We start from the raw sequence: 26,084 nt of genomic DNA on the forward strand, positions 1-26,084 counted from the left end.
ACCTCATGAAGAGAAACTACATTGTTTCAAGTGAATGATTTATAAATATGGATAGGATTATCAGCATGTTCTCTCATTATAATTCTGTTCTTTAGAACCAGTATTGCTCATCTCATTTGTCTTGAATTAATTCATTACTTTTTAAGTTTTTAAACTGTCTTTTAAAATTTCCTTTAAGCAAACAATTTAAGAACTAGACCATTTTGGAATTAATTTATTCTACATATTATACTTAATTATTCAAGTTTCCTTCATGGATTCATGTACCAGCCAAAAATTTTCATTTGGCCATATGTTCCTACATTTATTACCTAATATCCCCCACCAACTCCCACTTCTTTGTGAATAGCACTTGAATCATTGCTCTTAATTTCTATTAGATGACTTTTTTTGTTCATGCACACCCTTGGCTGTTGTTGGTAGAAGTGAACCTAGCTGCTTTGTGTGTAACTTGACCTTCTTCTACAGTCCTGGCTTGTCTCAATGCAGTTGTGGGGGGGTTAGGGGGGAGGTTGAATGGTTTTCTGAGTGTTGGCATTTATACAAAGCTTGGAGAGACTCTTCTAAAGCTGAAATCCTGTCAGAAACCAGGCGTGACTTTCTTTTAAACAGTCAGCCTACTTTATTTTGTCCGTCAAAAAACTCTTCCATGTTTTGTGAAGATACAATCTACTGAGCAGATGAAATGGAGACATGTGTGGAAATCTCTGGGTTAAAAGACTGAGCATAATTAAATCAAGAGCCTGAGAGAACTGGAGCTTGGTTTTGTTTGTTTAATAACACTTCTGCCTGTAGTTAAATGTGAAATTCTATTATGTTTATAATTTCCATTAAAGAACAGTTAGCATTTAACTACACTTAATTTTGTCTTCATTATCTAGGAATAAATAATTAATTTTTCTTCTAGTCCTGAGTTTTGGGTTAACTAGTATAATAAAGTATAATAAAGCTTCTTTCATTTGAATAAATCTATGATAGCTTTAATATATATAAACTGACTTATTAAAGTTTGTTTGAAACCACTTCTTGATATTTATTTCCCAATTTGTATAATTGTCATACTTTACCTTAAGGCATAAGACATTAAATTCACTTGTGCCTTCCTATTTATAAACCCATAGTGACACTCCATACTCTATACCCATAATAAATCTGAGAAGTAGAATATTGACATTTCAATGGGTGAGGGGTTTCCCTACCACCAAACACTAACAATTCAATAGTCCTGCAGTTCAACTCCATCCTGAATCAGTTCTCAATTCACTCATTTCTGAAGATGTCCTCAGATTCTTCTACACATTAAGGACTCAGTCTCACAAGACCGCCTGCCACTTCAGATGCCAAAAACAAACCCGGCTTTGTGACCTGTGTTTCTGATCAACTGATTAGATTGGCAGTTCCCAGTCCCCTGCTTGGATTCAATTATTTTTGATAGAGTAGCTCATGAAAACCAGGAGACCTGTTAACTATCAGGGTTACTGAATTATTACAAATGATATTAAAGGAAATGAATGAACAGTCTGATGAAGAGACACATAGGATGAAGTCCTGAAGTAAGGAGCCTTGTGAGGTTTGGAACCTGAGATGATTGTACATGGAAACATCATGGTTCACCACCCAGCAAACTCACCACCAGGGTTCACAGCCCAGTCCATCAGGCATTTTGGAGGCTTCATTAGATAGGCATCACTGACCATCTCATTGGCCATGAGTATTAGAGGCAAGCTCCAGTACCTCTCCCCTTTTCCAGAAGTTGGGGTGTATGTGTGATTGAAAGTTCCAGTCCTGGGCCTCCCTGGTGGCAGAGGGGTTAAAGACAGCACTATCAAGCTACTGCCAGTCACTGCAGCACGAGTTCGATCCCAGCCGGCCAGGAAGCAACCCACATGGTGCAGCAGACCTCTCCTGCCTCACCTGCTGCTCCTCTCAGCAGTGTATTTCAGTAGATGTCCCCGTTCTGCTCCCCACTCTGTCTCTGGTGGATCCTTTCATCCCCCCACACCTCTGGCTTATACCCCAGTTCTTGTATTCATAAACAAATAAATCTTTAGAAAGAAAAAAAAGAAAGAAAAAGAAAGTTCCAGTCCTCTAATCACATGGTTTTTGCCACTGGCAACCAACCATGTGCTTTTTATTTGCTATTTTTAGGATGCTCTCAAATCTCATGTGTGACAGGTTTTAAAATATTAATTCCCAAATTTTATGATCAAAAAAAAAACCCACATAAGCTCTGTCCACACACACATTCACACAAACATAGATATACATACAATTCTGTATTCTTACATGTTCATAATTATACTCATAACATTTTTATTTGTATTTTTTAAATTACATAGTTGTAATTTAGGTAAATATTTTAAGTGGCTATTTCATTCAATGCATAAGTATCTATACCCACTGCAAAAATAATGTGTACACACATGTGCTTCTTTATTTAGCCTGGACCTTCATCTACACATAGAGATCTATACACATTCAGTGCCCTATGGCTGCTCAGTAATAACTCTCACACCTCCAGATGTTTGTGACCCTGTCACTGGGAACCACAGCTCTATAATAAATAGAGTTGACCCCCTCTAAAGAGTGGGTCAAGGGCCCTTCCCTGGTGGCTCAGTGATTGAGCACTGGGCTGCGAAGCTGCCCACAGCCTCTGCAGTGCTGGTTCTATCCCCAGCCGCCAGCAAGGGTCCCACATGGAGCGAAAGACCTCTCCTGCCACACCCACTGCTCCCCTCAGCTGTGTATTTCGTCAGTCTGCCTGTTCTGTTCCCCCCTCTGGCTCTGGTGAATTCTTTCACCCTCCTGCGCTTCTGACTGCATCCAGTGCTTATATAAATAAATAAATAAATAAATATTTTAAAAAAATAAATAAATAAAGAGTGGGTCCAGTCATCACACTATCCTCATCATCTGAGGAGCACCCCCATTTTCAAATGCCAGGGGCTCATGAGAGTCTAATGGCAACTGACACCCCAACCCTGGCCCTGATTGTTCTGGGGTGACCATGACTAAGTGGAGGTAGCTTTCCAGCATGAGCATATGCAGATACTGCTGCTGCCTGATACCTGTTTCTGCCAATCACAGGACCTCCCAGGCACAGGTCAACTCTCAGAAAGGCTTGGGAAACCACATATTTTGTTGCGTGTTACCCACCGAAATGCTGTGGGAAACCAGACTAGGGACTAGACTGTTTGGACATCATTGTGAATATCAACAACACCTTAGACAAATGGGTTTAGTCATTTCTTCAGTAGATCAACAGATTTAATTTGCCCATGAATTGAAGGCAATTGTATAAAGAGAAAAACTACAATAAGAAAACATCGCTGAGCAGATGTTGAGCTTTCTTTGTCACACCTCACAGGCTTCAGATGTCTGTTCCCCCTCACCACCTGTAGAAAATCTTCTTTATCATCATTTTTGTCATGAGTTTTCCCTCATTCTTCTGTCCTTTTCTATGCCTTTGATAATCTCCCTTGTTTCAGTTTGATTCCACAATCTCCTTCATATCACATAGAAAGTTCCATTTGGAAGGGATTGAAATGTGTATTTAATGTTTGACTCATTTTGTGGATGGGAAGCCTGAAGAATGGATCCATCCTTTAGTCTCTATCAAAGTCAGCTACTAGAAGTCTGTTTTATTTGAACAGCCATAGTACTGGTAGAGATGGGTGGAGTTATACTTCATCTGAGGGAATGAATACTCTTCTGAAATGCCATTGAATGGTGACAGCTGACTTCTGTTAGAAGATCTGCTGCAGCTAGGCTGGACTATGATCAAAAGCAGACAGCAGATTTCCATGAGATGAGGAGGACTTTGAGGAAATTCCATCACTGCTGTTCCTCCTGCCCTAGTATCTAACCTAGTCCAAGGAATCCAGAAAGTCCAGAGTTTCCATTACCAGTCTCTACCATGTGAGAGCTCCTCTGTGAGCCAGACACTGCAGCAGGAGGTCTCAACCTTATTGCAATTAAGTCTTGTGTTAGTACCAGTGCATACACACAAAAAACCCTACTTCCTTCTTTCTTATTATATTGTCATATATACATACAAGTGTGTATACATACATGTGTATATACATATATGTGTGTATATGCATGTGTGTGTGTGTCACACCTCAAATATACTAGTATATGTGACTAAAAGTTTTTCTAGGAAGATAATCAACATCACTGCAACCTTTGCATAATGTTTCCATATGTTCCATATGTCCAATGTTGACTGAGCATCGGCTGCATGCCAGGAATTCTCTTGTGAGCAAGGGATACAGGTGCTAGAGAAAAAGGCACACTGATTTTGATCCCCAAAACTGTTGCAATTAGCAATACAGGTGCTACATGCTAATGCAAGGTGCTACATGCTAATGAGTCAGCACCCATAGAAGTAGCTGACCTCGGACAAAGACTCTTAGCTTCCTGGGGCCTCCCCGGTGGCGCAGTGGTTGAGCGCTGGGTTGCGAAGCTGCCCTCAGCCTCGGCAGCGCCGGTTCAATCCCTGGCTACTCCCCTGCCACCAGAGGAGGGTCCCACATGGTGCGCAGACCTCTCCTGCCGCCTGCTGCACCCCTCAGCAATGTACTTTGGTCCTTCTGCCTGCTCTGCTCCCCGCTCTGACTCTGGAGAATTCTCTCACCCTCCAGCGCTTCTGACTGTACCCAGTGCTTATATAAATAAATAAATAAATAAATAAATAAAAGTTGTAGGCACACATAATATTAAAAAAAAAAAAGACTCTTAGCTTCCTAATGGGAAGAATAAGTTCCCTGTGAAAAATTGCATCCTCTCAGAAACATATAGATATTAGTTAATAGTAAACATTTTAATTTCTTTTTTTAAAGATTTATTTATTTATTTATTTATTTATACAAGAACTGGGTACAGTCAGAAGCGCGGGAGGGTGAGAGAATTCACCAGAGCCAGAGCGGGGAGTAGAACAGGCAGACTGACTAAATACACTGCTGAGGGGAGTAGTGGGCGCAGCAGGGGAGGTCTGCGCATCATGAGGGACCCTCACTGGTGGCCGGGAATTGGACAGGCGCTGCAGAGGCTGCGGGCAGCTTCGCAGCCCAGCGCTCAACTGCTGCGCCACCAGGGAGGCCCAACATTTTAATTTCTTCAGAGGAAATATGTTAAGAGGAATATATGCAGGACCTAAAATTTTATTTATATAAAATTGCTATTACTTTTTTTTTACTTTATGTAATGTCTAACCAGAGTAAATTGAGTTTTATGTACATTTGTTAAAAGAACACAAGCTCAGATATATATAGATATATGAGTGCAGATACCTAGCACCAATCTTGAAAGCCTGTAACTATTTTATGCCATTATTCAGTTTGTACACCTGAAGTATCTGCAGACTTCTGACTGCAATGGACCCCTTCTGATATTTTTATTATACTAAAATATATCTAGGAACTAGTGGATAAAATATTTGATGTCTGTAATTTTGTTTGGTGGAACAAATGAGGGTAATACTATATTTTATTTAGTGGAGAATAAATACCTTGCTCTATGCAGAGGTAGAATGTGTATCTAAACAACACTCATCTCCTGGGATACAAAGGGCAAATTTTTGTGTGTTCTGAGTGAACGAGGCCCATCTCATGAGATATGATCCAGGCGACATAAGCTGACCGTTACTTGAAATCCAAGCATTATTATTTAAAATATTTTGTACCATTGACAGTGTTGATAAAGGGAAGTCAGTGGCTAGCTGATAGCTCAAGATGTGTGCCAGATTTGAAGGTCCTGAATTAAATGATAGTAAACTGCAGCTTATGACAGAGAAATGGTGAGGAAAGTGTGCAAGAGCTTCAACTTTAATGGTTATCAGAGATCTTTTCCTTTTGAATTCCATCACTGTGAAACGTGGGCCATCATTTTAATAGAAACAAAATGTTCTAAACACTTGTTAAAAGTATAGCACACAGTTTCTGGCACCAACAGGTGAATAAGAAAAAAAGTAGTGCAAAAAAAGATAGGTTAGTGATGTCAAACTTTTTGGAAGTTTCTGCAATCACCATTCAATAAAAAAAGATTCACACTAACCCAACATCTTTGAATAGTGCCAAGGAATAATTTGGAGAATTCTTGGTATCCTGATATTAATTTGTAATACTTATTTTCATGACTTAGAAATGTTTTCACTATTCTCATTTGTTTCTTTTTCAAGTCCCTGCTAAGATTAGCTTATATTACCATGTCTGTTTCAGAAGAAAAACAAAACAAACAAACAAACAAACAAAAAAAAACCCAAGGCATAGAAATGCCAGAGAGCTGTCCAAATTCAAATATATTGGTGACAGGCTCACTTACCACTTGTTGGCCAATCTAAGGCGATCAGAATAGCCTGAATATGTACTGGAATATCTTTTTTTTCAATTCTTTTTTAAATTAATTTTTATATATTTTTTATTTTTTTACACCATTGTTCATTTTTAAACAATATTTACTTCCCCACCCCCTCAGTTATAGTCCCCGTAGAGTTTCCTTCACCAATGCACCTGTGCACCATCACCTCAGTCCCCTGTGCTCCTCCCTCCCTCCCTCTGATCCCTCTCCCTCCTCCTCCCCTGCAGTATGTCTCTGATTTATAATTGTCCGTTTTTGCTTTGTTGTGTTTTGTACTGTTCTTTTTTTTTTTTAACACTGATGTCTTATTTGGTTCCCCTATATCCCTGCTATAAGTGAAACCATCCAATATTTTTCTTTTCCCTTCTGGCTTATTTCACTGAGCATAATTCAAAAGAGCACCTGTACCCCTATGTTTGTAGCAGCACTATTTACAATAGGTACAACCTGGAAACAACCCAAATACCCAAAAATAAATGATTGGATCAAGAAGATGTGGCATATATACACAAATGAATATTATTCAGCAATCAAAAAAGATAAACTCATGCCATTCGCAGCAATGTGGATGGAACTAGACAGAATATCTTTTAAGTCATCTTTAAAATGGCCAAACTTCTTAAAGATGACAACCTCTCAGTGCCTTCATTCATCACTGCATTTTCTTTCCCCTGTTTGTTCTATTATAGCAAAGATTTCTAGGAGAGATTTTGTTCCATCATGTTTTTGGAAGTCTGGCTTTTAAAAAATCTGTTCAGTAAAATTGAGAAAAGGACGGTTTGACATTCTCTCGCAAATGTAACTACAGCTACTTTGTTTCTGAGAACAGAAGTCATGTTTTGCCTAAGGTATCCTAAGTCAAAACCTAAAAATAAAAACTGCAGTTATCACCTAAACTACTCATTACAATATAGTCCCATTGACTAATAAAGAATAATGCATTCAGTCTATTCAGCTTTAGCTCTCAGAATAAAGAGTAATGAAACCAATGTAAATATACAAAAGTAACACATGTTCACTGACAAAAAGCCAGTGAGAGTGAGAAATAAAGAAACAAAAGTCACCTGTACTCCTTCCATGTGGAAATAAACATTAATGAAGTTTAGAAAACAGTCCTGCAATCATTTTCTTTTGTCTCACTTTATCTAATAGAGAGTTTTTACTATTTTCATAATGTAACTCTTACTATTCCCCAGAAACTGTTGCAATTTGTGTTGATCTAATGTGCTAATGAGATTTGACATGTTAGATACTTTTATATTACATGTATTTATATTTATTACATGTATTGTATTCCTATAATGTTTATATGTATATTAAACCAATATATTTTTTCAATAATATTTTTCTATTTTCATATGTACAAATAATGGCTATGTCTATATAGACATCGATGTAATTTGCTGAACACATTGGATCTTTCAAGAAATTTTCAAAATTTTTTTAGATTTGTTTTTTGTTTTTTGCTTCTGCTGTACCTTCCAATTCACTGTTTAGCAGCACCATTTATCTCTTTTTCATAATCTCAATTTAACTTTTTTTTTCTTGGTGTAAGTGTTGCTCTGTGCAACTCTGAGAGATATTCCTTTACAAATAGAACATGTTGGCTATGAACTAGGTGCTGAGTCAGATTTCTTGGAGTCAAATACCAGCATCAGCACCTACCAGCCAAACCTTTGGCTGGTGATTTAACCTCTGAGTGCCTAATGTCCTCAGACATAAATGACAGTCCTGGTAGTTCTTACCTAAAAAGGTTATTTATTGCAAGAATAAAACTAGCTGATAAATGTAAAGTGTTTAAAGTAGAGCTCAGGGCCTCTCTAGTGGCGCAGGGGGTTAAGACGCAATCTATGAAGCTGTCCGCAGCCACTGCAACACTCGTTCGATCCCCAGGTAAGGGAGCAACCCACATGGCGCAGCAGACCTCTGTTGACTCTCCCGCTGCTCCCCTCAGCAGTGTATTTCAGTCATTCTGCCTGTTCTGTTCCCCGCTCTGGCTCTGGTGAATACTCTCACCCTCACCCCCACCGCACCCCTGGCCTATACCCCAGTTCTTGTATGCATAAATAAATAAATCTTAAAAAAAAAATAAAGCTCAGCCAATAGGAAAAAAAAAGCCATGTGTCTTAGCTAATAATTTAAGGGTAATACAAGAATTCCACTTTTGGGGATTTTTACACTTAAAAAATTAGACTTATTTGAGGGAGTCTGCATAGAACCTTCTATTGTGTATAGAAAGTGAAATTGAAAAATAATGCTAATTGGAAAATCTATCAGAGAGTCTCTCTTCATCTCTTTGATGCCCCTTTCTAGTGCTTCCCACAGACCACACATTTCTGCCAGAAGGTAGTGAACAAAAGATCTAAACCTGGTGCTGGGTCTGTTTACCCTCTGTCAGAACAAGTGTAGGAGTGGATTCCAGAGCTAAGGGCAAGCTCTGAACACCTGGCTTTCTGCTTTATTCATAATTCAAACCTACTGGCACTGACAAGGAGTTCTGGCTTGTTTAATCAAACCTGTATAGGCCATAGGGTGTGGGAGGAACTGAAAGTCAGATACTCAAGGCATTAAATTAAAATCACATACTTGGAACTTATCTGAATACATTATTTGAGAAAAAAATGGCCAGTATAGATTAGCAGCATATAATAAATATTGTATGTGATTGGTCTGATCGGGAGGCTAGAACAAAATACCCCAGACTCGGTGGCATAAAATATACATTTGTTTTTCACAGTTGTGTAGGCTAGAAGTTCAGGGTTAAAGTTCAGGTAGACTGGGTTATTGGTGAGAGCCCTCTGCTGACTTTAATCAACTGCCCTCTGGCTATTTACTCACATGGCCTGTGTGTGTGTGTGTGTGTGTGTGAGAGAGAGAGAGGGGGGGTGCGGAGACAGAGACAGAGACATCTCTCTTCCTCTTCTTACAAGGATACCAATCCCTTAGTGAGGGTCCCATTCTAACAATAGCAGCAAAACCTAATTCCTGAGGACTACTCCTCTAAATATGAACACATTGAGAGTTAGGACTTTGACATGTGAATTTTGAGAAATACAGACATTCAATTCACAACTAACTTTTATAAGGAAATTAGACTTTCTGTAATATTTCATACAATGCCATAGAATAAAGGACCTGAAGACAGCCAAAGCCCAGGTCATACCAGAGTTAATGAAAAGAAACTCATCAAAATTTACTGGACTATTTGATGACACTTGTGTTTTTGTGTTTGTTTTTTTTTTTTTTTTTTGTGGGACCCTCGCCGGTGGCCGGGAATCGAACTGGCGCTAAAGAGGCTGCGGGCAGCCTCGCAACCCAGCACTCAACCACTGTGCCACCAGGGGAGGCCCCACTTGTGTATTATTTTGCACTGAAGTTTTATCATTTCTATACTGAAATTTTATATTCAATAAAATCCTGCATCATAATGGTAGGAATAATTTTTGTCCTTATTAAAACTTAACAGTAAACAAAAAAGTTATTTCTTTAGATGCTACTTTCTTCCCATTTAAAACAATACTTCTTGAAAGAAATGTTTATGCCCATGGTCTTCTATTTCTCTCCTATTCTTTTTTTTTTTTTTTTTTAAGATTTATTTATTTATTTATACAAGAACTGGGGTACAGTCAGAAGCATGGGAGGGTGAGAGAATTCACCAGAGCCAGAGCGGGGAACAGAACAGACAGATTGAGGAAATACATTGCCGAGGGGAGCAGCCGGCACGACAGGAGAGGTCTGTGCGCCATGTGGGACCCTCGCCGGCCGGCCGGGGATCGAACCGATGCTGCAGATGCTGCAGGCAGCTTTGTAACCCAGTGCTCAACTGCTGCGCCACCGGGAAGGCCCTCTCCTTCTATTCTTTCTTAAACCCACTCCATTAGACTTTTGCCTCCTCTGTTCCACTGAAACTGTTCTGGTGAAGATTACCAGTGACTTCCATTCGCCAAATCTAATGATCTTTGTTCTCAACTTGCTTGATTTGTAAGCAACATTTGAAACAATTGATCGATACCTTTTTTTTTGAGAGACACTTTTTTCACTTGGCCTCTAGTACCCACACTTCCTTGGTTGTCTGGGACCCTTCTTCACTCCTTTGCTCTCTCCTTTATCTTCCCGACCTCCAAATGCCCCAGGTCAGAACTAAGGTCCATTGTCTTCCATATCTACATTCCCTCCCTAAGTGATTTTACGCTGATGCCTAGCTTCACAAAATCATCCACATGCCAGTGACTCCCAGGTTTATATTTCCCATCTGGACACCTCTGCTGAAATCCAGGATTATATACCCAACTGTCTAATCAGACATCTCAGTTTGGATATTTAAAAGATACCTCAATTTCAATATGTCCAAAATGGAACTGCTGACTTCCATACCCAAATCTGATTCACCTACAATCCTCACCTCTATAAATAAGCAATTTCATCCTCCAATTGGTCAAGACAACAAAATAAAGAGTTATCTTTCATCTTCTGTTCTCATTTGATAGAACAGAAAACTCTTTTGGCTCTTCCTATAGTTGTTCTGCACACAGCAATAAGGTACCACTTCCACTGTCACCACCGGGTCCAATCTTTTCAGTCTCTTTCCTGGATGGTTGTTAAGCTTTCTAAATAGATTCTTTGCTCCTTGGCAAGACATTGACTCTTGACCACTAATGTCTATCTATCTCACAGTAGCCAAAAATAATGTTCTTAAAATATGTCAGATTACAGCACCTTGTAATCAAAGCCTTCTCATGCTTTCATGTTGAGAGATTAGATACACAAAAAGACAATCGTCAGACTGTGTATTAAAGTGCAAGTCTAGGGCCTCCCCTGGTGGCGCAGTGGTTGAGCGCTGGGCTGTGAAGCTGCCTGCAGCCTCTGCAGTGTGGTTCGATCCCCGGCCGCCAGCAAGGGTCCACATGGCGCGCAGACCTCTCCTGCGGCGCCTGCTGCTCCCCGCAGCAGTGTATTTCATCACTCTGCCTGTTTTGTTCCCCGCTCTGGCTCTGGTGAATTCTCTCACCCTCCCATGCTTCTGACTGTACCCAGTGCTTGAAATAATTAAATAAATCTTTTTTTAAAAAATGCAAGTCTAACCCACAACCTACAGTAGCTGGGAAGCCAAACCACAACCTCTATAGAATTCGGTCCAAAATAATCAAGACTTGATCAAAACTGACAGCTTCCCTAATTTTAGGTCACCACTTCCAACTGAAGACCAACTAGGAGAAAGTCAAATATCCTCCCCCAACAGCCGCAGAGGATGATTTCTTCAAGGCTTACCTGAAACCATCCCCTTTTTCCACTAGAAAGCTTTCCAATGCATTTGCATGTCTTTGAGTCTCTGCCAAATACAAGTCATGGTTGCTGACTCCCTTTCTAAGGCAAACTCTGTACATATAGCTTTTGCATGTTTTCACCCCATTTTGTGGTCTTTGTTTATTTTCATAAAATGTTACTCTGAGCGAAAGTCAAAGTCCTTCCAATGGTCCTGGCTGTGCCTATCACGTGGGGGCCCATCCCATCCCATCATTGTTTCTCTGGCCTCATGTCCTACCCTCTTCTTTTTGCCAATTGTTTTCAAACCACATTGTCCTTTAGGTCATTCCTTGTTCACACCCAGCGCTACCTAGCCTGAGGCCCTTTTCACTTGTTCATCCCTTGCCTGGAATTCTCTTCCCTGAGTTATTCTAATAGAACATTTCACCACCCCTGTGCAATCTCAACTCAAATGTGACTCTATTAGAGTTACTTTTTTTTTTAAAGATTTATTTATTTATTATACAAAAACCGGGGTACAGACTAGATTCGCGGGAGGGTGAGAGGATTCACCGGAGACAGAGCAGGGAACAGAACAGGCAGACTGATGAAATACACTGCTGAGGGGAGCAGCAGGAGAGGTCTGCCGTGCCATGTGGGACCCTCGCCGGCCAGCCAGGATCAAACCAGCGCTGCAGAGGCTACTGCGGACAGCTTCACAGCGTGGTGCTCAACCTCCTGCGCCACTAGGGGAGGCCCTATCAGAGTTACTTTTTATATAATACAGAGTCCCCCATGAAACTTATACTGCCATAGCCCCCCCCCATGTCCTTTGCACACACTATTTTCTTAATATCATTTGCCACTTAGAAATATACACTACATTTTCTAGTATTTGTTTATTTCTTCCTTCTCTCCATCCTACCACAGGAATAAACGTTCACAAGGCCAGGGACTTTGTATATTCCATATTCCCTGTGCCTAGTCCAGTGTCTGGCGAGTAGAAATCACCCAACCAATGTTTGATGAATGAATAATTAGTCATACAATCTCATATACAGATCATTTTTTAATGATGCTATTTTTCACATTGGTGTATTAGTGAGAGTCCCAAGAGAAAAAAATTGCACACATTTAAAATGAGTGTTTTAAAAATAATTTAATAATACCACTCTGCTCTTAACAATTTAACTATTTACAAAGGTAAGGGAGGGTTTGAGAATCCACCAAGCATCATAAAAAAAAAAACCCAAGACCAGTAAGAGTGGGTATCATGAACACCTCTTGACCTGAGAGGCTAAGAAAGAAGTTAGGTGAACCCAGACCTTTACTTGGGGGGCAGCACTGGAGCCCTGAGGAGAATGACTGTGGCCCGTACAATGATTTTGCCCCCAGCTCCTGACTGTGCTCTCCTTTGGCTGACCCGACCAGAAGTCCGAGCAAAGAAGACCTTTGATGTGGTTCCCATTTGTCAGCTCCTGGGGCACAGGACAGGGTGGAGACGGGTGGGTGGAACAAGGCCTCGAGGGCCTGTGTCTGCTGTTCCAGCGGCCTTTTATAATCATCAAAAGCAATGTGGCTTGCTGGCTTAAAAGTAACCATGAAGCATTTTTGGTATTATGTGAGACTTTCAGTGAAACAGACTCCCAGTCAAATCCCAAAGTATCTGTAGGGATTATCATATCAAACTATGAAACTAAATGTTTTATTAAGTTAAATGTAGTTTTACGTTGAACCACATCCATCAGCATTCAGTTATGTCATTTTTATTATTTAGTATACCTTTCCACTACCTTAAAAATGAATCTTTGAGACTTTAAAAATTGCATCAATATAATGTTGTATACTATTTGTTATTGCCATTTCTCTAGGGGGAAAAGAAAACTGAAGACATGGTCCATAGGACTGATAAATAAATGTGTGAATTCTAAAGGAACTGTTGTTAAAAAACCAAACCAAGAGAAAAAAGTGTTGAAGATTGAATTGTTATATTTTAAATCATTGATCATTAAAGGAATATATTTGGGCTAAGTGCACAATGGAGTAGAAATTGCAAGAGCTAGGTTTAAATCCTGACTCCCTCAGTAAGAGCCCTTGATGAATAAATTCAATCCCATGAGCCCAAGTTTTCTCATCTGTAAAGTAAAATGTAGAGCAATCTGGCTTCAGAGAGTGCTCTCACTCTAAAATTCAGCTACTCTTTTGGAAGATATTGATCCATATGAGAGAACCCAGTAACATTTATAGAAGTGTGTCAAGAGTGCTTATTAATTGAGAAAAAAGCAATTTCTGTATATAAATTGGGTTTTATTTCTAGGTTAAGAATTGATTGGCCCAGAGCCTGCATGTTTTAAACCTACTTCTCCCTGTCCTCCCTACTTTCCCTCACATTGTTATTCCTTTCTTTTCCTCTTTTGTAATTTTAGTTGAGGCATTGCTATTCACTGTTTTTAATTCTTGGAAACACCAAATTTTAATATCTGAGTCAATCTTTTGGAGTAAAAAATACCATCAAGAACTTTCCTCCAGAATAAATGATGTTCATTTCTCCGGACAACAGATTGAAAGTCTACCAAAAACAAAAAGGACCCATACAGAAAAAAAAAAAAAAGGAACAGAAATCACATTTTAGGGGTTCAGTACACTTAACAGCTTTCGATATACTGGCTAATGATCCTCTAGCTGACTTTCAAAAATAACATCCTAACTCATCAATAAATACATTTTCAATTAGCTTTTTAAAATTAATGATAATAATGAAGAAAACTGGAAGGAATTCATAGCAGTTGTCTGACTCATTTTGACACACTGTGCAGCACAGAAAGGTCAGGAAGACTTTCTAGTACATAATGAGAGGATATTGACCTTCAGGGTTGAGCTTTCTTCCAAACAGTGTAAAATGCCCATAATTCCAAGTATGAAGGGACACAGAGGATTTCCTCTGAGGATCCCATAGAACAATACTATTGTTCTTTGTACAGATGCAGGGCTTCAGTCAAATTAACATGGTTCCCCATGCTTCGGCACTTTCACTGAGATCAAGAATCAGTCTGAGATATTCCCTGTGGAATCTTCTGGAGACACAGGGATCATAATAGCACTCAAATCATTAATACATAATCAAACTGCCTTCTGTCTTCAGCGTACGTCTTTTGTATTGGGATAGTCTTCTATTAGAACCTGATAGCAGTCTCTTGAAGACTGTGTAAGACATCACCACACAATCATATATATTCCTTCCATCCATCCATCACCATTTGACCAATCACTACCCTCATGACCAACTTTGGTTTCAGTTTGACTATTTCACATAATGTTACCCCGTCTCCACCACCCACCTAGTGATGTTCTGACTCATTTTGTCCATTCTTTACTCTATTCTGTTCAAAAGACTTTCAACTTCTTCTTCAACCTAATGCATCACAGTCATAGCGACATCCATCCATATGGATACACTTTCAAGTTGGCAAAATTGCCATTTTTGTTTATGTAGGTCACTAAATAGCATCGGTCCTGCCAGGTATGCACCAACTCTGTCACGGGCTTCTTCTGGAAAATGGACTGGAGGCCTTTTAGAATTTTCTCACAGTCAGCTTTGGCTCATAACTTGAAGCGGAGAATGCTATTTCTTGCTGTTGCCATAGACCAGGCCTGAAGAAGGAGAGGCTCTTGGGAGGTGAGGGGGCTCAAGGAAGAGAGACCAGCTGTGGGTCCAGATGATATTCTGAAAGAATAGGCAATGGGAAAAACTAATCATTAGAGCAATTTTAATTTGCATTAAGATTGTTTCAGAGATAAGTTCAGACAAAAGTAACTGACTGCAATGGTATTTTCTTTTAGAATCAACTGTATTTATTCCCCAATCTGAATATTCCATTGAAGAAGATGTTGGTGAGCTGTTCATCCCTGTCAGGAGAAGTGGAGACGTGAGTCAGGAGTTGATGGTGATCTGTTATACGCAACAAGGTAGCCATTTGTGAATGAACTGAATAAGCCTAAATAAGATCTAAATAAGCCTCTCTAACAGATTGGAGCCATATGTTATGCCATCAGGCAGACATGAAAATCACAATTTTCATAAGGAATAAAGCATTTTTCCAGAAGGCTTCTGAGGATGCAGAGACTGCATCTACTCAAGGGCTTCGGGATTGCAAAAGATTGAGGTTCCCCTCTGTCACCCAAGCCAGCTCAAGTAGAACAGGATCATTGTTTAAAAAAAAAAAAGGCAAAGAAATGCATGCCCTAGGAAAGGAAATGAATTTCAAAGTAGTTTGAAACTCATTACGATCAAATTTTAAAATGCTTGTTTTGTTTCTGGCTAATCTTTCTCTTAAAGGTAGTTTTACAGAATGCATAATTAAAGTTAATACATAATATTCATTCATATATAAGAAATAGGTTTTCTAATAATGCAAAGGAAAAAGTTACATATGCTGTTGATATCTGAACAGATGTACTTTAAAATTTCCATTAAGGTATATAAGTTGAAAGACAATAGAGAACAGTGATTAAAAACACAGACTTCAGGGTGAGTCTTGGGCTCTGGGTCCTGGGGCAAGTGGTTTAAGGTTTTGTAAATTTTTGTTAGCAAATATATAAAACCCAGTGGAGTGGGTGGAGAGGATTAATGAGGCAATGCCTCTAAAGCACTTGGCACTTTGCCTGCACAGAGTAAGCACTGAAATACTAGGAGCTATAATTTTATAACATTGTGTTGATATGAAGGACCACTAGCAGGAATAGAGGAGAAAACAATTGAAATGTAATATTCACCATATGTCTGAGACCATTATGAAGTTGACTCATGATGCTTGCAAGGTCTAGAAGTGCCCACAGATACTGACTGACCATTAAAATGCTGCAAATAAAATAATGGTTTCTGGAAATACCTTTGTAATAAGTTCTACAGACACATCTTTTGGATTTTCTCTCCCTCCAGGATCAGCAAGTGGAACTGTGCCTACCTCAGTGCTGTCCTACTCTGATTATATATCCAGACCCGAGGACCACACCAGTGTTGTCCGCTTTGACAGAGGCGAGAGAGAGAAAATGTGCAGGATCGTGGTGATTGACGACTCCTTGCATGAAGAGAAGGAAACATTCCATGTGCTTCTGAGCATGCCCATGGGAGGGAGAATTGGATCAGAGTTCCCAGGGGCTCAGATTACAATCCTCCCTGACAAGGATGATGGTAAGTACTAATTTACCTGAAAATTATTCTTCCTATAAGGAAGACCAACATCGGGCACAACCTTCTAGACAGAAAAATGAGTATGTCAAAGAATTACTAAATGTATATTTATTTTATGCTTGATTTTATAGTATGAAAAAGCTTCAAATTTGGTTGCATCAATCAAGTTGTCTTTCTTGACTAAATGTTTTTAAAAGACAAAGTCTTTAAAAAAAAAAAAAACATGCACCTGTGTGCATGTTTTTCCTCCAGTTTCTTTATATTTCCCATTAGGTGATCCAACTTAAAATTTCAAGGTGAGAAATTAAAACAATTTTAATAAACTTAATATCTTTTTTGTTTGTTTTGCTTATGTGTAGTAACTTTAATCTTAGTGTTTGAACTGGTTTTTCAAAGAAACTCATCAGATAAGGCTGTTAAATGAATAACTAGAAAGGTAATAAATATATGGAAAACTAAGTCTAACAGGCAGTTCCCTGACCCCCCCCCCACCAAAAAAAAGGGAGAGGTATTCTAGGCTACTCTCCCTAGGGAAAATAAATTTACATAAAGTAATTTCGCCTTCTGAATTTAAAAGAAAAGGGAGCAAAAACATATTGAGCTTCTCAGTTCAAGTTCATGGTTTCTTGTGAGGCAAGAGAGACTGAGAGGAAAGTTTGTAATAATCTAGTGAGAAACGTGAGAGCAAAAACTGAAGATGGGCCCCCAGTACTTGAGTAAAATTTTTCCTTGAATTTTCCTTGTTAGATGAAAGGGGAAGAAAGTGGGGGGATGAATCTTGTGGCCTGGAGAGATTGTGGAAGGAACATCAAAAGACTTGAATCCCAAATAATCTTAAAACTCAGGAAGTTGAAACTGACCTGCAAGGAAGTAATCCTATAGGTATGTGGCAAAGAAGGCAGTAAGACATCCTGTGAGTGTGCAGACATACCCTGCTTCTTGGTACCTCGTTGTGTTTCATCCTGCTAACAATCATGTGAAAATATAATAATGTCTAGTTTTTATTGAAAAAGTTTGGGAATGCTGGTGATGAAAATTAGGAATGGTTTTATCAACAGAGGTTTGAAGAAAGTCTTGATTCTACCTTAGATAAAACCCTAAATGTATAAAATGTTCTAATATTTTTAATATTTCTTTAGCTTATTAGTTCAAAAACTTTTCTATTCTGCGTTTAAATAAAGTACAGAAATTTTAAGTTCAGTTGATGAGTATTTTGACAGACAAAATAGAGCTAATAGTTCACCCTAAACACCTGCTATCTAAATAGCTAATTCTGGGGCCTCCCCGGTGGCACAGTGGTTGAGTGCTGGGTTGGGAAACTGCCCGTGGCCTCTGCAGCGCCGGTTCGATCCCCGGCCACCAGAGGAGGGTCCCACATGGCATGCAGACCTCTCCTGCTGCCCACTGCTCCCCTCAGCAGTGTACTTTGGTCCTTCTGCCTGCTCTGCTCCCTGCTCTGGCTCTGGTGAATTCTCTCACCCTCCCGTGCTTCTGACTGTACCCAGTGCTTGTATAAATAAATAAATAAATAAATAGCTGATTCTGTTAACATAGCTAGAGATAGAATTAGTTTTAAAATGGAAAATATAATTAATGACTATATTAGTTCAGTTCATTTTGTGGGCAAAATCCTTCCCAAATGGATTGCTATGGAAAGCATGTGGGAAAAAAAGTAAAAGTAAAAAGAGAAACCATTATTTATTAGGTGCCACATGTATGCTGCTTCATATTTACCAGAATAAAGAGTGCCATCATTGTCCCCTTTTTACATATGACAGAACTGAGTCTTAGAGACACCAAATGATTGATTTGAATTTACAAAGCCAGTACAAGGGAATTTACCAAGCCAGTACAAGGGATCAGTGTCGGATCCCAAGCGCAGGACAGTTCTATGCTGTCACTCTGTCTTTAAAATCTGTCCCTAGTGGTGACAAAGTTTTGGAATCATTGGTAGCTACAATTACGTAACATTTGTAAAATACATTTTGTTAACGATGTTTATTCTGAACTTTGTTATTCCTCGGTGTTGTTATGAGTCAGGAAGTTAAAGCTCAGAATCTTTCCAGCCCAGAACACAGGGCTCGTCAGATTTGTTTCCATGGGCTTTCATTCTCAGGCTTCTAAGTACTGTGCAGCCATTGGATCAGCCCAGACATGGGGCCCCAATACTTGAATAGTAGTTTTCAGGAATGCTATCAGTAGTTATCTTTCCTCCTTCTTTCGTCCAACATCTATTTTCATTCTTTTGCATATGGCAGTCCAATTTTCCCAACACCATATATTGAAGAGGCTTTCCTTGTTCCAGTGTATATACTTCACTCTTTTGTCATGGATCAGTTGAACATAAATGCGTGGTTTTATTTCTAAGCTCTCTATTCTATTTGATTCTATTCTATTGGTCTGTGAGTCTATTTTTGTTCTAGTACCATGCTGTTTAAATTATTATGGGTTTAAGTAAAAATTGAAATCTGAAAGTGTGATGCCTCCATTTTTTCCCCTTTTAGTCAGGAGAACTTTAGCTACTCAAGGTCTTTTGTGGTTCCATATGAATTTCAGTAATATTTGTTCAATTTCTTTGAAGAATGCTCTTGGGGTTTTTATTGGGATTGCATGGAATCTGTATATTTCTTTGAGTAGGATGGCCATTTTTGATGATGTTGAGTCTTCCTATCCGTGAGTAGGGAACATTGGTTAAAACACCAACTCACTTTTTATTTTCCTGTGTTAAAGGTGAAACACGGTTCTATCATTCAACTTTCACTAATATCCTATGTTGTCGGAAGCACCACATGGATTCCAAAGCAAATATATGCACCAAAACAGCAAATAAATAATCCCTGCCCTCAGAAAGCTTTCAGTGCAATGAAGAATCAAGCAAATACATACTGCATACACAGCAAAAAAACAAACAATACACAATTCACTATAAACAATCTAGTGGATTATTTATAATATGCATTATTCTCTGATTTAATGCTTATTCAATAATAAAAGTTTTTTCTTTCTTAAAAAAGAATTAGGTATCACTTTGGTCTAACTAAATGTAGAGAATAGATTGAAGAACTCAGGAGGCTTTTAGAAGAACACAGGTCATAGGTGACAATGGCCGAAAAGAGTGGTTGTAAGGGGATAAGAGACCAGGAAACAACCAATAGTTCGTGCCCAGGAAGAATTCGCATGACATATAACTGATTTGACATGAAAGGACTGTAGACAGGAAAGACTGAAGAATGAAGTCTTGGTTTCTATAGGGCAGTTGAGTTAAGAATGGCATAGTTCATTGACACAAGGAGAACAGGAGTAGAACCAGTCAGGGACAAAACAATGAGTTCATTCAGGACATGTTAGTTTGAAGAGCTGGCGTAACTTCAAAGTGCTTGGACATCAACAAGGGGAATGAAGATATGGGTCTGGAAATTGCAACATAGTTTGCACTACAGACATGAAGTCATGTGTTATCACTACTGATAATAATAAAAGTCTTGAGAGAAGAATGATTGTTGAAGAGGGCAGAGAATAGGAAATGGTAAAGAGGAAGGTAGTGAGTATAAGGATATGAAAATTCTAGCAATGAAAGTGGTAGGAAGAAATCGAGTATGTTTCAGTATCCATTTATGGAAAACGTTCGTAAATCTGCAGTTGCTAGAATTTTCTTAATTCCTCTTGTTTATTCATAGTTTTATATCAGCCTTTTCAGTATGGACATATTTTACTCATTTTTAAAGTGAAAGGAAGGAAAGATAAACCCAAAGCTTATTTGCAAGGAATTTGCTTTGTGATCATCTCTGTCAGAACATTTCACATCTTACTAGTTTTTAGGTAAGTTTTATTAATATCACTCAATCTCATTTTCTGTGAATAAAATAAGTATGCTATTTAACCTAGGTTTTTTTAATTTTAGAAGTTAAAATCTTATGATGACATTAGATTTTTACCTATATTTTCTCATTTTTTAATTTTTCATATTTTTGAATTTTTGTGTTTGTGTAGAACTGGGGTGGAGGCCAGAGGTGCCAAGGGTGAGATAATTCACCATAGATAGAGTGAGGAGTAGAACAGGTGGATCTACTGAAATACTCTGCTAAGGGGAGCAGGGGGAGAGACAGGAGAGGTCTGCTGTGCCATGTGGGTTAGCTCCCTGGCAGGGAATCGAACTCAGGCTGTACTGGTGGTAGTGTTGAGACTTAACCTTTAGGCCCCTTTATTTTCTCATTTTAGAAGTTAAAATCATGTGCTAACATTTTGCTTATTGTATATGTAATTTATAAGTAAATACTTCTAGCCACAAGTAGTCTATGCAACACTTCACCAGTTCATGAAGACAAGAAAGAATGCTCAATTAAATGGGGGGGAAGTAAAATTTCTTTCCTATACAGTAAATGCAGATACATTACTAACTATCTGTCACTTGTGTATACTCATTTTATACTAAGGACTTCATGACTAATTTTATATTAAGCACTTAACACTATATGAGCTATCCAGTTAAATCTCAGAACAAGTCTATGCAATAGGCAGTTATCTTCCCCATCCGATAGATGAAAAAAACTAGATAGTCTTAAAAGTTTAAGCAAATTCTTTAAAATCACACATATAAAGTGTTGGATATATGTACTAAACTGGTCATTTTAATGAGCTACTTTATCACTAGACGATTATGAATCCTGAAATGCATCAAAGGGTTCAAAATATCACTAATACTTAATGGAATAACTGAAGCAATTGTCATAGAATCTAGAAAAGAATAATCCAAATATATACAGGTCAACTTTGGGGGGAAAAGGGGAGTGTTCTTTCTGAAAAGGCCAATTTTTCAATTTCCAATCACTAACGATGATGTAATTAGAGTAGGGAAAATGTGCAAACCTGTTACTACACAATCTGAGTGAAAACATCTGCTTGATTCTCCAACACTCTGTCCCCACCACTGTGTCCATTTCTGTGATAATAGACCAAATGATGAATCAAGCCGTGAACTACCCCCTGACTAAAAAGAAGCAAATCTTTTGCAACTGTGTAATTCAGAGCAATCGGAAATTTTTTAAAAAGTAAAGTGATTCTCTAAAACTGCAGATCAAAGAACCACGAGCTGCACCATGTAATTCATGGTAGGTACACCCGTCCAAAAATCTCAAGAGCACTGGAAGTATTCTCTGTCCTGGCTAATTCTTAATGACATGAGAGTAGACCAGGGCTTGAAGTACAAAAATATATCTTGATGAAATCTATTTTGCATCTTTAAGAAACAGCTAAAATTGTTGTTTTTATTGGAAGAAACTTACCTACCCACGAGAAGCACACTGTGGTAAGAATAATGCTCAGATTTTGTGCTGATATCCTAAACATGCTACATCGGTGTCTTTTGTCCTCAGTACTTCTGTAAAGATTACAATTTAACCTTCATTTCCTCATAAGGAAAAACATTAAGACAGTGCTAACAATATTTCTCTAATCTTTGCTGTCAGTCTTCAGGAATTAATTACGGAGCATTCAAGCTGATTCCATTTTCCGCTTTTGTGTGACACCCACAGGGCTTTCAGCTAAAGTGGCTGACTTCCTCGACCACCCTAGAAAAATTACCATGCTAAATATGAGCCAGGGACATGAAAAGCAGCGTGTGAGCACTGGGATAAATGTAACTCAATTCAGTGTCATTCACAAGTTTACTGACATCAGAAAAGCTTTCTCAACAGCAGGAGTACTGCAGAGAAGAAAACATTTCTAGTGCTAGAAAAATACATTATGTATGGTGTGTGGGTGAAATATGTTTTATTCATTTGCGCTGAGTTGAAAGACCTGGTCACCATCCTTTTTTCTTCTTGAACACTATGATTTGCATTAGTGTAAGCTTCAATTAAGTAATGCCAGCCCATCATTGTAAGGAATGCAAATTTAACTACAGTGTAGCTTGACAAAACAAAGTTACATTTTGTATTGAGCATGCTTGAGTTAGAACATTGTAATAAAAACCAAGAAATGGAAAAATGAGTTTTTAACCGCTCAGAATATACATTGCCATCACCAATTGACTATTTAGTATAACTGATGACGTTAAGGATTCCGGAAAGCCATTTAGTGAATCTCTGTTCTGTGGGAGGCAGTGCAAGCGTACACTGAATAATAATAAAGTTTATACAATCAGTTTTTACACATAGGGAGGATATTAGATATAATGGTGTAAATGTCACACCCTTTGAAAACAAAAATAAAATCGAGTAAAAAATAAAAGAGTAAAAATAAAATAAAATATGAAGTCTCTTTTCATTTAAAAACCTAATTTCACACACCACACACACAGAGTATTTGTTGTGTACCTAGTACGTGTGATCGGTGGGATGAGCAGATATTTAAGACATAGGTCAGGATCTTACAATGCTTAAACTCTATCCAGGAGAAGAAAACTAAGAACATAAAATGTTAAATGAGAACAATTTACTTCAATAATAATTTGAAATAGAAGAAAGAGAACTGTGAAGGCAGACTGTGATCAAAAGCAGTGTGTGATCATGCTGTGAGTCAGAAGGAACAGACCACGCTGTGTACAGATAGAAGGGGTTGAATGAGGCAAAGAACTGTGAGAGTGTGGAAGTGGACGCAGGAGAGAGCTAAAGGCATTAGGAGCAGTGGGCAGTCCATTTTGGCCAGATTGTCTTTTCTGAGAAAGTTTTAATGGCTAGTCCCTTAATTGGGAGTTAGGAGACCTGGGGTGTAGATACAACTTTGCTACTTTCTAGTCAAGAAATCTTGAGGTTTGTTTTCCTTATTTGAATAAAGAGCATATTATTACCTGCAATTCTTACCTTACAGAATTTTTGTAAGTTCCAAATAATTTGATGTGTATGAAAGCACCGTAACATTTGCTAAGCAAAAGAAAGGTAGGAAATTACTAGCAGTAGAGGCAGGAGAAATCAATATGAAGCACATGATGGATGCCACTGAATGAGACAAGGAGTCTGAATTTATGAGCAGAAGCACCCGGAAGCCTTTGAACAAAAGTTAAGTAATCAGAGAGCAGTGTTTCAAGGTTATTAATTAGCTAGCAGTGTACGGAGATGGGTTCAGAAACAAAAGAAAAACATAGGGTGAGGACCGTGAAGCCAGAAGCAGAACGACCTGCTGCTGAGGAAACCTGTTTTGACTTGACCTTATGTAGGCAGGAGGGGGAGGGGTATTTGAGAAACATGTTTCTGAAAAATCTTGTGCTTGACAGATTCAAAGAATGGAGCTTCCATTCATGAAAAAGGTTCAGAAAGGAAAGGAAGCTGGATGAAGATGAAATATTCTGTTAAAATGCTAAATTTAAGTTCTATAGGATAAGTAAGTGGAACTGGCCCACAGACCTCTATAAAAGTAGAACTGACTACACTGGAGTTAGAGATTTCTGGATCTCATGTCAGACAGTGATAATTGAAATCAGAAAGATAGGGCCTCCCTGGTGTTGCAGGGGTTAAAGACAGTGCTAACAAGCTATCGCCAGCCACCACAGCTGGCCAGGGAGCAACCCACATGGTGCAGCAGACCTCTCCTACCTCGCCCTCTGCTCCCCTCAACAGTGCATTTCAGTATATCTGCCTGTTCTCCCCACTCTCTCTGGTGAATCCTCTCACCACCACCCCCACACACACACCTCTGGCTTACACCCCAGTTCTTGTATGCATAAACAAATAAATCTTTTAAAAAAAAAAAAAAGAAATCTGGGCCTCCCCTGTTGGCGCAGGCAGTTGAGCACCGCGCTGTGAAGCTGTCCGCAGCCTCTGCAGCGCTGGTTCCATCCTGGCCAGCTGGCGAGGGTCCCACCTGGCATGGCAGACCTCTCCTGTCGTGCCTGTTGCTCCCCTCAGCAGTGTATTTTGTCAGTCTGCCTGTTCTGTTCCCCACTCTGTCTCTGGTGAATCGTCTCACCCTCCTGCGCATCTGGGCTGTACCCCAGTTCTTGTATAAATAAATAAATAAATCTTTAAAAATAAGGAGTCAGGAAGATACATGAGAAATAAAAGAGAAAGGAGAGGGTAGACAGAGTAAATTATTGTGCAGTAGAATTTCATATATATTTATAATAAAATGGGCATTGTAAAGTCTAAAAAAGTATGTATTGAGTAAAAGATTATGTAAAGTTATAACAAAAAGCTATTGGAATATATTTCTACTAAGTACTAATAAACATTTTGGCTATTAATTGCAAATAATAACTATCACTTCTAGAACAAGAAAATTGGAGACGCATGCAAATTTAAGTACATGATTGGAGTTGTCAATCCACCTTTCAGCCTTTCAAACAAACTTTTTAAAAAGGTTGCCTCTTTTTAAAATACTTAAAATCAAAGATACAAAGTGTGGTTTAGTTCCCTAATTTGGTACTTTGGTACATCCTGGTAGTTACATAAAATTTAAACATTTTATGGTAAGAGTCACTGCAAATCTTTTTTTTTTTTTTTTACATCTTAATGGTTTCAGGAAAAAGAATTACAAAATTATAATGTTAATTCATTTTCAACAAACTCATAATCGGAAAGAGTGGGAGGAAAAGCATATATGAATGTGAAAGAGTGAGTCATTCACTAGAAATGAGTAGGGGTTCAAAGAAGTGAGACTTCCCAAACTTGCTTCTGGGAGGAGCCTTAGGGTTCCAGCCCACAAGCTTTCTTACTAGGTTCTGGACCTGGCTGGACTCAGAGCCAAGCAGGCCAGCTGTTGAGGGGGTACATTCCCTCAGAACTGAGGTGCAGGGCGCATACTCACAAACAGGTGAGCAAGGGTGGGCAGCTGCTGGAGAGCTCATGGCCATGGCAGTACACTGGACTTTACCTCATATGGTCAGTAACTCAAAAAGACTGTGCTGCTATGCTGCTGTGAAACCCCTCACTTCCTCTTCACTTTTAAATTAATGGTACAATGCACTGTTCCCAGCAGGAAAGGCATTAAGAGCTTTGTTCCACTACACACACGCAAGCCTGGCAAGCAGCCACTTGAATCTCTCCTGCTACTCATGTGAAAACATTCACCACCATTACCAGAAAATGCAAAGGGCCCAGAGTTCTTTATGAGAACTGTACAGGCTTGTGTAATTTACATTAAAGAGTGACCTTAGGCCCACAAGTAAGTGAGCATGGGGAACTGTGCCAGATCTCAGAATGTGTGCATCCAGAAATAAGCTCTCAAATTCCTGGAGTGTAAATTTGCAGGTACGCCGTCTGCTAGGGTGGTTTTAAGACAGTAAGATTGGAATGTTGACTACGGATCTACTTTTCACATTAAATCAACTCATGTCTTCATTTGTCAGAGTTTTAGGATG

General features: G+C 38.9%; 1 protein-coding gene across 1 annotated transcript in view; it reads left to right on the plus strand.

Moving 5' to 3' along the window:
* FREM2 (FRAS1 related extracellular matrix 2) overlaps positions 1 to 26,084 on the plus strand; it is a 165,645-nt gene that overhangs the window by 80,434 nt on the left and 59,127 nt on the right. The window contains exons 5-6 of the mRNA XM_054701874.1: positions 15,442 to 15,567; positions 16,541 to 16,792. Of these exons, the coding sequence (XP_054557849.1) occupies positions 15,442 to 15,567; positions 16,541 to 16,792 (378 nt within the window). The remainder of the gene's footprint in view (positions 1 to 15,441; positions 15,568 to 16,540; positions 16,793 to 26,084) is intronic.

This window comes from Talpa occidentalis, unplaced genomic scaffold (assembly GCF_014898055.3).
Source record: "Talpa occidentalis isolate TD23 unplaced genomic scaffold, MPIMG_talOcc4v2.1 talOcc4.5, whole genome shotgun sequence".
In the NCBI taxonomy this organism is placed as follows: Eukaryota; Metazoa; Chordata; class Mammalia; order Eulipotyphla; family Talpidae; genus Talpa; species Talpa occidentalis.